This window comes from Aulonocara stuartgranti (genome assembly GCF_965226115.1).
Source record: "Aulonocara stuartgranti genome assembly, chromosome: 20".
NCBI classification, from domain to species: Eukaryota; Metazoa; Chordata; class Actinopteri; order Cichliformes; family Cichlidae; genus Aulonocara; species Aulonocara stuartgranti.
This window is the reverse complement of record NC_138956.1, coordinates 11,233,622-11,245,745: the sequence shown is the minus strand read 5'-3', so window position 1 is coordinate 11,245,745 and position 12,124 is coordinate 11,233,622. Positions and strand designations below refer to the sequence as shown.

The window sequence follows — 12,124 nt, the reverse complement described above, 5'->3', positions numbered from 1 at the left end:
CTGAACAAATACTGCTGTCTTTGAGTGTCCTGGGAAATCTAGACACTGGGTTAGGAGCTCCATCTTTGCGATCGCACAACTTAATAAACATAACTAGGTGTTTAATTTATGACGTTTGTGATGCAGAGCTTTAGCCTCTCTAACGTAATTGTGAACTTTAGACTTTATACCTTGTCTCAAACTTGATCTTGGCAACATGATGTGAACTCGGTTCATTTAGGTTAGAACAAATGCTGACTTTCATATCGTGTTTTGACTTATAGCCTAAGGTAATTTTGCTGCTAAACGTTAAATAAATAAGGTAAACAGCTTTCAAGAAATGTCTTAAGGCAACACAGTAGGACAAGATCTTCCTGTCGGGTAAACAATTTGGCAACGACCACAGAAATGCAATTGCACCGTTTATTTCCTTCCATTCTTATACACGTTTCTCCAACTGAAAAAAACATACTGTAATGTGCAAGTCACAGATGTGCAGATTGTAAAAGCATTTCTTCCTTAAATAGAGAGAACATCTGTATTTTAAATGGTCAGCTTCTTTGAGATTCCACTGCGATTAACAAACGTAGAAACTTTTCCATATCACAAAAGAGAGTAGTGTCTAAGTAAGGGTGGGTCCGGTCGGTTTACTCAGACTTCAAGCCCTCCTTGATGAGGTTGAGCTCGTAGCACAAGGTCTCATAGCGGTACGCCATACGGATCTGAGGCACGTTGGTTTTGCGGATGTCGTTGCCCTCTGGACCCTCTTTGAGGTAATCCTTACCCAGGAAGTGGCGCTTCTCCTGCAGCGCAAAAAGAACCCCACAAAGAAATGTTTTAACTGGCAATTACAGTCAAAGTTCTTCAAACCACCTTTGGTAGTTCTCACTATAGTGTCACTAAGAATATATGTATTTTGTAATGTTCTCTTGGCTCTTGTTATTCTCTTTGACTCAAGTACAGACTTGTAGGTGTGTGTCTGTTTTACCTCATCAGAGAGGGCGCTCTGAAGCACGCTGTTCCTGGCAATCTCACACATGTCACAGGTGCTGAGCTTGAACACCTGAGCTGCAATGGCATATTCTTCCATTAGAGGTTCCTGTGGACATTAAAAAAAAAAAACAAGACTGATATTACTGAATACTCCTGCTTCAACTTGAGATCATATGAAATGGATTGCATTAAAAAAAATTGCACACAACACCAATTTATCTGATTTACAGAATGTGTTTATCATCAATGCTGACCATCTCTGTCCATCTACATATTAAACAATAAACAGCACAACAGGCTGCGTGTATTTGTCTATGTTGTCACCAAAGGCTCAGACCTTGGTGTAGTGGAACTGCATGGGGTCATCGGTGGACAGAGACACCACCAAGCCTTTCTTATGGAACTCAAGCAGCGGGTTCTTGGCATACTCAAGGAACAAGCTATTGTTGCTCAGTGGGGACATGGCGATCGGGATCTGGGTCAAGACATACAGGTACTGCAGCACGGGGCTCTGTTTGTGAAGGGTTGAGGGGAAAACAGTGACTTTACAAGCTTCATATTTTTAACAAATATAACAACACAAAATATAAATAGGCAATAATCAATGTTTTAACTTGCTCACAAGAATCATGCCAAATCTGAAATTGAACTTTACACTTCAATACTAAAATTACATGTCAGTTGTATCATTGGCCACATTCAACTAAAGAGTTAGGCTGACTTAATCTATCACTGTTAACTTGTCAGACAGATATTATATAAAATGTGGTGTATAGGCAAACACATAAAAAAAAAACATTTTCTACTTTGATTCGACTTATATTGTGTTTTAAGACTATTGTTATGGTTGCTTGGTCTGGCAGTTGCCTGATCATGCATATGAATTAAAGTGCATTTTAAGGCAAATGAAATGCTGCATTCAGAGGACTGACCTTCTTGAGGTTAAGGCCATGAGAGATATTGTCAGCAGTCATGAATGCAGCCAGCAAGTGGGTTATGGCACCAGCCTCACCGCAGTGAGGCCTGAACATGAATGTGTTCATGCCCCTCTGTCTGGAGAGCAGAAGAACAGGAATGATACAACAGAAAGTAGCAGACATACTCAGACAAGAGTTAAATATATACTCACTGTAAATGTTTAGAGAAAATAATGATCTCTGACAAAGAAATCCGAGTGCTTCAATCCAATAGGATGAAAAAAGAAAAAGCATGTATGGAAATAGCATTACTCACTTGCGCAGCTGGTTGAGGGCAGCGATATTGGCATACATGTAGTAGATGTAGTAGGTGTAGGAGGGGTTTTTGGCGATGTCCCACTCCTCTGGTTTGGGGCTTTTAGTGGAGAACATGTGGCCACTGTGTTTGGACTCATCATCCACACTGTCAAAGCCTGTCACCTACACATTGAGTAGAAAACAATGGATTATCCCGGGATTATACCGTAGTATTCGGATTGAATCTTTTCTACAGCTATATCTTTATGTGTGGATTGGAAATCAAGGTTCAGCATGTATTTTTGTGTCTGAACAGTGACTCACATGCTTGAGGAAGATGCTTAGCTCAGGACTGGACTGTGGATCAATGGTGGCCTTGAACACAGGCAGGAAAATGTTCTCCAACATTTTGCCAAAGTGTGGCACAAAGTTTCTGCCTCTGAAGATGTCGCTGAGATAGAACATGGACAAATGGCATTATTTAAATGAAAATTTCATCCATTCTTGGTAGCAGTAGAGGTAGCTTTAGTATTTGAATGCATATTCTTTAATGCAGGCAAACAAAAAGAAAAAGCATGAAATGTATAAATGTAAGAGTTTTCCATCTCTCTGACAGTTTGGTGTGTTTATACAGAACAAAGAGAAGACTGAAAACTTACTAGATCCTAGGTATTTGAATCATCCATTTGAGGTTTGGGGAGTAAACCCTGTGCCTGACGAACCAGTTCGAGAGCTTGTTCCACTCGTTGGCGTTGCAGCCATAAATGGACAGACGGGGCTCAGCATACTGGTACCTGGCTTCCTCGAGATCACTGGCTACTTCCTGGTTTTCCCAAAGATCAAATCAAGCTCAAATCACCAGTTCAGTGTATAAAACTGAATATTAATAAAGTAGTTATAACAACCTTGATCTTCAGCTGCCACAGTGACAGTTATACAGTTTTACAGAGAAGTCGTTTGAAACTAACCTTGATGATAGTGGCAAAGTACTCTCCATTGATGTGATTCTCTGTCTTCAGGTACAGGTCACGCAGCTCACTGGCTCCTACTGGGTTGTACTTGGCGTTGAACTTATCGAAACGCTGGAAGGTTTGTCTACCCTTCAGAGAAAGATACAAGATGATAATTTAGACCAAAGAAGTTATAAAACTGAACAGGCAACACGACACATTTGGTTTTAATAAAAGTGTTTGCTTTTATAGAATACAAACTTTTTGATATTTAAACATTTCCTCAAGAATTAGAAAAGAAGTTTATCCTATAGCCGAAACACTTGATGAATCCAAGGTCCACTACTGACAATGTGCCCCAAATTTTAATATGATCACTTAGATCAGATCTCTAATCCCTAAACCTAACCAAGGAAAAATGGCAGATTATCTTGGGTAAAAGAACGAAGGTTGAGGTACACAACGACGTGTGCCGCTGGTAACTTTTCTGGGCTGCTTTTCCTCATAACAGCCATCCTCCAAGAGTCTCTCCATTTAAACCAATGCATTGTAAGGGATTGTAACATCTAATCCTTTTACTGAATCTGATCCAGTTTTCAGGTTTTAGCAACGTGTGGCCTACAGAGGTGAGGCCACACGTTGCTCACCCAGCAGCAGTTTTTCCTGCACATTGGTCATCATGGTACAAGTCCTGGTAAATGGTAAATTTGGTAGCACTATAATCTTTATGTTCTATGTGTACAATCCTTTAAAGATAATAAAAAACTGATGGTTTATCTTTCAATTATAATGTTTGGGGTTTTTTTTGTTATTATCTGACTATTACATATTTTTATTCTTATCTTGAACACTTAATGGCTTTCATGGAAATGTATCCTGTCAGTATGTGTGCCTTGTTACTTTACTATAATAAAAGTCTGTTATTAGTTGTTAGATTACTAAAAAACAAAAAAAACAAACCCACAGCGTGCACATCCAGTGAGTCCACAGTGAGGTCGTATGGATGCAGGTTAAGGGACTGAAAGAGCTCCTTCATGGTGACCTCCTTCCCTTTGAGGTTGTGCACTACACGTTCAGCATCCACACGGTAAGACTTTTTGATAAAGCGCAGCAGGTGCTTCTGGTTCATGCAGGCAGCAGCATGGATGTGAGTGTCCACCTTGAAAGGAATAGAGATGGCAGGGTGATCAGTGAGGTTTTTGTTTGTGCAATGTAATACATGTGATCGGTCACAAGAGGGAGCTAAAGACTCCACGAGCTGCACTGCAGCTGGAAGTAAGGAAGATGATAGAAAATGTGTGAAATGATCATGCACAACAAATAAATAGGACATTACTTAAACTCTACTACACATTCCAGTTAAAATCAGCACAAAGCTGTTGATAGTCACAGATTTCTGAAAAATCCTGCAACTGTGCTAATCACACTGGTATTTTATTTTATGTCACTTCACATTAAATTGACAGAAGGTTTAAAGCAACTACCTTTCTGCAATTGTAGAAGTCCCTGTGAGGGTTCTTCTTCACCTCTTTCATCTCCTCCATCTCATTCAGCATCTCATGCACATTAAACTTGGACATGAGAAACTTAAGACGGCGGTGAGTGTAAGTCTTTCTGCAAAATAAAGTGGAAATAATTGTGCTTTGATAGCACTTTCACCTAGGAAGAATTACAGCTAAATTACAAAAATGAGGAGAAATTGTGTTGGCACTTTTTGAAATCAGATGAATTTCAGTTCTAAAATCTAAAAACAGAGTAATGAGCACTTTTAAAGGACTCACGTTGGGCCCTGTGCAATAAGAGCGATGAGGAAGTTCATGTCATCGATAAAGGTATTGAGGTCTGGGTAGGGCATGTCCTTTGGCTGATGTTTGTCAGCAGCTGCAGCGTCATTGTACACATAAATCACACCATCCTTCATACGAGCAACATAGCCCAGATTCTTTGGCAGGTTCTTGACATCAAAGGGGTCTTCCCCTTCCTTTGGAGGACTTGTGAAGACTGAGGATAGATGCGACATATAATTAAGTACACATCTTCTACATAAGATCATTTCAAATCATGCTAACCCTGATCTCCTTTTATTATCACCTGGCTCCAATTGTTCTTCCGGTCTGAAAGATTCTCCTTCAGTCTGACGCAGGTACTGGGAGGCTGTTCTTGGGAAGCGCTGGAAGGCCAGTCGCATGTACTTCTCCCTGATGGTTAAAGCACGGTACAGACCCCTGCATGCCAGCTCAAAGTCATCCATGGTCACCTGAATAGCACATACGAGAGATAACAGTAAACTGTTAAACAATGTGGAATTAATGAAACACATTAGCCCTGTGTCAGACTGGCTTCCTGTCCAGGTAGGCCTATAACAGCTGGGATGAGCTCCAGCACCCCTGCGACCCTAAACTGGATAAACTGGATGGATGGATGAAGCAGATGGATACTATACTGTTAAAACAAATTTAAGTACTAGAACTTTTTATTTGCTCCAATCTCATCTCAATGGCAATTTTTTTTTAAAAAGAGTATATATTACACAATCAGTCATTTGCTCTGTGTAATGTTAACACAACATGTTACAAATGCAGTGAACAAACCTTTATCTTAACAAATGTGAGGCCCAAAGTTAAAGCAAAGTCACTTCCTCCAAAGTTTTCTCTCGCTCTACTGTAAATGTCAAACCAACGGTGGTGAAACCTGAAACTTTAGCATACTCTCACATGAGCTCCACTCATGGCCTTTCATAGTGGGAGGTAGCCTGTGAGGACACTCACGCACTAACAAAATATAGTCAGTGAAATTTATACTCACCACTTGTCACATTCATGTCTGCTTGACCCAGTTTGAATGTGCTACAGGTAGTTTCAATTTTAAAGCTATCAATACCAATTCAAACCCAATTCAGGAGTCGCTGCAATTGAAAAGCCAGTCTGATTGAAATGCATGTCAGTCTTACCAAGCATTTGTGAATAGTGCTTAATAAACTACTTTCTTTTAAAATTCAGTTCATGCTATAACTTTTATAAGCTTTAAAGACTTTTACCTTGTCGCACCCAGAACCACCCCTCCGAGTGACATCACAACGTGCTAATACACTGTGAAGTTACACCACTGGACGAAGGTGTTATTTATGGTTGACCTCAAAGTGTAACATAAGAAGTTTAATGTTTTTTAATTATGCGAAAATAAACAGTACCCCAGCAGCATAGTCTCCAATGACAGCCACTCTCTGGAAGACAGGCACTTCCAGATAGGTGGGCGTGTCCACTTCCACTGACACTACAGTAGCAGCTGCCTGGGAAGCACCCGTGGGCACGGCCATGGTACGGGAGCGCTTCTTGCTGTGGAAGATGAGATAGTGAAGTCTGACTTAATTTTTCTGTCAAAATTGATCAAATATTTGTTGTTACTACTAAGCAAATTTCCCCCATTAAATAATAAAGTTGTGTAATGATTTTTTGTCGTTGTGGTTCTTTCAGGAAGCAAATCATGATTTTGTAGCATCACTATTCAAAATCTTCCATCTCACCGTTTCTGCTCATCATCATCAGTGTGCAGATGGTGGGCCATCTCATGATGGATGATGGGACAGTCCTCAGCCACATCAAACATGGAGATTTCATCGCGGATCGTTTCGTCTTTGGTCTCAGAAGCAAAGACCTGCTCTGCGAAGGCCCTCATCTTGTCATCGGTCTCTGTGATGCGCACAGAAAGTTCAAGTAACAGAAACGCATTCCGTTCATATAACACCATGCAACATCGAACTAAACTAGGCGGGCCACATTCAGGATTGCCTGCTATGATCTACATTACAAAATGAAAAAATTTTAAGGAGGAAAATCTTGGACATGATGTACTGCATTGCATTGCATTCACAGCATATTCCTCAATGATGTGTACAGGCTCCAGCACAAGCATACATGGCAACAGTCACTACAACTGGGAAACTCTGACCTCCAGTATAGCCTGCAACAATCATGCATATTGAGGGACTACACTGATGAAGCACTCCAGGTCCACTTCTCTTTATAATTGCGTAATTGCACCTAATCCGCCACAGTGTAAGTGGCTTTTTATTCTTGTTTTTGATGAAAATATGCTAAAAAATATATACGCACACGCAAAGATTAATGCAAACACACACAAAAATGAGACAGTGACAATGCAAAGCCTTTGTAGCTCTATTTAACAACCCACTGTGTACAAAAATACTCTCTAGACCAACTCTACTTTTTTACATGCACTTGCAAGAGCCAACACATTCTCCTCTAAGGTGACATCTCTAGCATAGAGTTTGATACTGAAGTGACTTTGGCTTCCATTCGCCATTCTCCATACTTACTCTGTTGACCTGATATACCCAGCAAGAGAGAGAGATGCATCATGGGGAATAAAACCCAGAAAAGAAAGTGTTAGGAAAAGCATTGGTTAGATAATATTATGCAGAAGGTTATACATGAATAAACCCCAAACACTTTATCGTTATCCACAGTACGTTGATATCAAGTTGTGTAATATAAAAGCCTATATATATATATATATTTATATAAATAAAACAACATAGATTAGAAAATGCATGCAGTAGCAAACCTTGCACACATGAATAATGAAATTAAATGTTGGACTACTTGTGATAAATGGGTAAGTGACATTAATGTAAGGCACAGTGTGAGGATGTGTATGGATTGGACACATGGCTGTTAAAATTGATTAAGTGTTGCAACTGAATGAAATGCAGGAGCTGGACAAAAAACTGCTGACCACATCTTCAAAATACACACAGAGATTGTTTCATTGTGTCTCTGCTCCCAGTGGAGCAACATGTTTCAACTAAAATGTGCAGTATGGTCATGCATATAAGGATGCACTAACTGTGTGGCCCTGGGATATGCTGTCTGTACCAAACGGTTTGATTGTCACCTAAAGTTCTTGATATGTGCATCGCTGCATGTTAAGCTTTTCGTGGTGGCAAAAAGTCATTTATTAATGCAGATGTTCACTTTCAGTTGAGTCCTCATGGATCAAGCTGTTTGTGGAGAACTGATATTGAATGTGAACAGTTTATTAATAAATGCTGTCAATTTGCACTTTATCCCATCATTTCCTTTTTTGTGTTCATTCGCAAAAAAAAAGAAAAACCATCAGAAAAGGTTGCTTTCAAATAAAAAAATGCAGGTTTGGTGATGTGACTGCCTCACAACTAGGCAGTAAACCATGCATTTTGAAATACTTGAATCTGTATTTCAAATTCCCTAATTCATTTCCCATCTAGATACTTACTTCCTCCCTCTGGTGAAAAAGCAAAAAAATCCCAGTCGGGGTGGGACAGTCCAGGTTAAAGGGGAAACAAAACATGCCTGGTTATATCTCAGAACAACAATAACAATGAAATAAGTGTGTTAAACAATTGATGAAAAAAAATCATCCATAGTGGCTCGTGGAGCAGGTGAGGTCTCCCGGAAAACTGCATAATACTCCTATCGCCATAGCTAAATATCACCTTTAGTAAACTGAATTATTGGTTCAATCATTTCCACATTATTTGTCACTCAACTTTGTCTGTGGCTGATCAATAGGTCTTAAAATCAGTCATATTTTACCGCATTAATTGTTGCAAAATAATTTGCAACAAGTATTTTTAATTGAAAAGTTGTACTAATTAATACAACTTAATTCTATTAGCTGTGAAGTCAAACCTGTCTGCAGGTGGTCAGGCTTCAGCACTTCATCTTTTCACCTTTTGAAAGACTCTTGCATAATGTAACTGGCCGGTTGCCCTGTGCCTGGTGAAGGCAGGCCTAAAATTAGCAACTATTACTGCAGCATTCAAAATAGTATTAATGACAGAGATTTTCTGTGGTGGGCATGTACTACAAGAAGGATCACAATGAAAGTACAAACCTAGAAAAATTATCTGGATGGCAAACACAATCTCTGTGAACATGATGACAAATAGCATTCATCGTATTTCCTTTCCTGCTATTTTCACTGTTGATAGTAAACCACAGGTGCATTACCAAAAGCTGATACACACCCCTGTAGTACAATACCAACGACTATATACCGCATGCTTAAAATAGATCTTATAGATATAGAATTGTATTAAATGAATTGTGCATATTAACACTAGTTAGCTAGTGTTATGCAGACACAGATCACTATCTCACGCTGGACGTATGTGCATTTTTAACCCCAGTGAAGCTGCCATTAAAGCTGTCACTGCCACCCATAAGGAAGATACCCCTGGAATGGCACTGCTAAACAAATGTGGATTTATTGCCTAAACAGTTGTTTATACTACATGCTGCACAGAAAAGTGTGACCAGTGTAATATAAAATCAGCACATCACTTCATCTCAGTCGGGCAGTAGGGGGACATCTTTGTCACCCTTCTGTCTTCTACTGGTTAAGAAATTCCATGAAATGATAACACCACTGGTGAAGACTTTGTTCATTTCTTTAAAAAAATCTCCAAACCTCCCCTCTGTTAGTGTAGTATATATGAAGTCCCTGTTTCATTTTGCCCAAACTGACCTGGAACCAAAACTTTCGGCATGGTGATGGTCTTCAGTTAAACTATCCTGAGGACTGGTAGCGGGTGGTCAGGCACTGGACCACTGTAGTTGGGAAGTGTGGAGCCCCGTGCTTGCTCTGGGCAATATTAAGCACCCTCTGCTCAACTGTAACCAGAACCCGCTGTGGCCACATGAAACATGCCATGATGTAATGTGGAACTCATATGTGTCTAGATCTATTTTAAGTCATCTGTGTGCATACAGGACCCCCCCCCGGCTGGCATAGTGTTTTGACAAACTGACAGGTATTTGCATACATGGGGACTCATCTTATGAAACACCATGATAGCTGCATGAGTTGCTGTGAACATGGTAGGTGGTACATAAGATGGGCTGACTTATAAACCACTTCTTTGCATAAATTATAATTAGCGAGGAAGTAGAAGAAGGAAATTAGAAGGAAGCTCACACCCACATTGCCCTGTCTGCACTGTTAGTGTTCCATCATTAGGTGGTAGAGACAATAACATTCAACTTCACAACAAGGTGCTTCCTAGCACAACATCATGGCTGTGCAGATGACAGTCAGCTCTTGTCTCTGGATTTTACATCTCTATCCTGTTGCTGAAGGATCCCATGCATTTGTCAGATTCTGTGTGGACTTCTGTAATAGCGTCTTATTGAAATAATAAGCCACAAGTAAAGTCAAGGACAGGCTGTGAAGTGCTCAAAACTCGCTATATCCTGGCAAGAGATCACTCCTACTCTCGGCACTCTACATAGCTCCCAAAGTCCTGCCTTAAATTCAGTCATTCTTCTCACTTACAAGTCCCTTCACACTCCTGCCCCTCAGTACTTCTCTGATTTCCATCACTTCTAAATCCCTTCCCATAATCTTCGATCCCCAGTCACTGCTGGACAGGTGTTCATTCTGCTCACCGGCTGGCAGACTCTGAGGGACATAGCTATCTGAAGTCCCCCCCTCCATTCAGAGATGCTGAAACCCTAATACAACCTAGCATTTGGTCTTACCCACAAATTCTTCCTCATTTGATTTCAAAAGTACTTTACACAAGCAACATTTTAAAGCTTTTAAAGCTATAAGGGCTGGACCAGTATTACTGAAATGCTTTTTAAATGAGAAAATGTGACATTGCTTAAAGAAACACAACACTTCACATCCAATTCAACTATTCAAATATTTCTCAGCAAAATCACCTTAGAGTCACGTGAAAAAGAACAAGCTAACCTCACTGAATGATTACCACCTTTAGCAGCAATAACGTGAGGTAACGCATCGCTATCTTAAGGTCCTGCCCCAGCATTTTGATCAGCTTGAAGCCTGTACTTGGACAGAGTATTGCATGGTATCACCTTTTAGGCATACATGTTTTAACCTGTGCACAATAATATGCGTTTAAGTAATCATATACAACCAAGCCTATTTTCTGAGCTAAAACTCATACAGATTTGGGTGTGCAGCTTCCAGTTGCTTTTGGCTTTCAAAAGAACGTGCTTTGAGCAGGAAACACATGAAAAACAGGCACAGCAGGTAACGGTTAAGATTTGCTAGGAGGCACTGGGTTTACAAAACAAATTTCCCACGTGTGGGACTAATAAAGGTTATCTTATCTTATCTTATCTTATGCAGCTTACTGTGGATTAAAAAAGTCAAAATAAAATAACAAAAAAAGTTTAACTGGGAGAAAAGCCTGGGGTCTCATTGTAATTCATGAAATGAAAATATTCCAGTGCTTCCTTGGGATAAATTCTTTCAGTTGTCATTGCTGTTGAAGTTTTCTAATGTAGTTTTACTGCTTTATCAAAAATTTAATTCCATTTAACTCTAAAGCTTTTGACAGAATCAGACAAAATAAAAATGAATCTATCTGGAGGGCTAAATACTGCAGAATAGCAGGATATATTATGAAAATATATGAAGTTGATTTGTGTTGCACACGCTCCCATTTCCCGATGTCTGTGCACTGGAAGACACAAACCAACAAGCCATCTATTTTTAGGGAATGTGATTCTAAATGTCAAGGTTCCTCTTACTAGTTAAAGAGATCAAGTTAGACGTGGGCAGTCAGTCAGTTCAGACTTTGGGAGTTAAAATGCCAGAATGGGAATGTTTAAATTATTAAAGGTGAATTAAGGATTTTTTAAAAATCATTTAAAATAGGGCACAAATTTCACAAAAATACCTTTCAAGTATTTAAACTTCACAATCTTGTTTTACATTTCCTTGTAATTGTAACGACAGGTTTCTTCTACTATTAACTTAAACAGAAGAGATCTGTTTAATCCTCTCAAACTTTAGCTGGTGTGCCCAATTTGCACAAAAATGCTAACTAAAGTGTTACAGCTACATGCCTCAGTAGGAAAAATCAGTGCTTCCTGCTCAAATGCCACAAGGAACAGAGTGTATCGATCTGCCACGTGAGAGTGAACTTCAAGGATAAACAGCTAAAATGACTGA

At 39.6% G+C, this 12,124-nt stretch overlaps 1 protein-coding gene across 2 annotated transcripts; it reads right to left on the bottom strand.

Moving 5' to 3' along the window:
• Positions 1-388: 388 nt before the first annotated feature.
• Positions 389-9,794, bottom strand: ampd1 (adenosine monophosphate deaminase 1 (isoform M)). Of its 2 annotated transcripts, none has more exons than XM_082519948.1 (15): positions 9,665-9,794; positions 6,660-6,825; positions 6,327-6,471; positions 5,228-5,393; positions 4,918-5,137; positions 4,621-4,750; positions 4,101-4,295; positions 3,155-3,286; positions 2,846-3,009; positions 2,511-2,637; positions 2,206-2,369; positions 1,905-2,025; positions 1,310-1,483; positions 968-1,078; positions 389-782 (listed from the first exon to the last, which is right to left on the bottom strand). In XM_082519948.1, the coding sequence occupies exons 1-15, from the start codon at positions 9,684-9,686 to the stop codon at positions 627-629; spliced, it is 2,193 nt and encodes a 730-aa protein (XP_082376074.1). In that variant the 5' UTR covers positions 9,687-9,794; the 3' UTR covers positions 389-626. The 2 variants fall into 2 exon arrangements, with proteins under 2 accessions (XP_082376074.1, XP_082376073.1); XM_082519947.1 differs by lacking the exon at positions 9,665-9,794 and adding an exon at positions 7,473-7,596.
• Between the last annotated feature and the right edge of the window lie 2,330 nt (positions 9,795-12,124).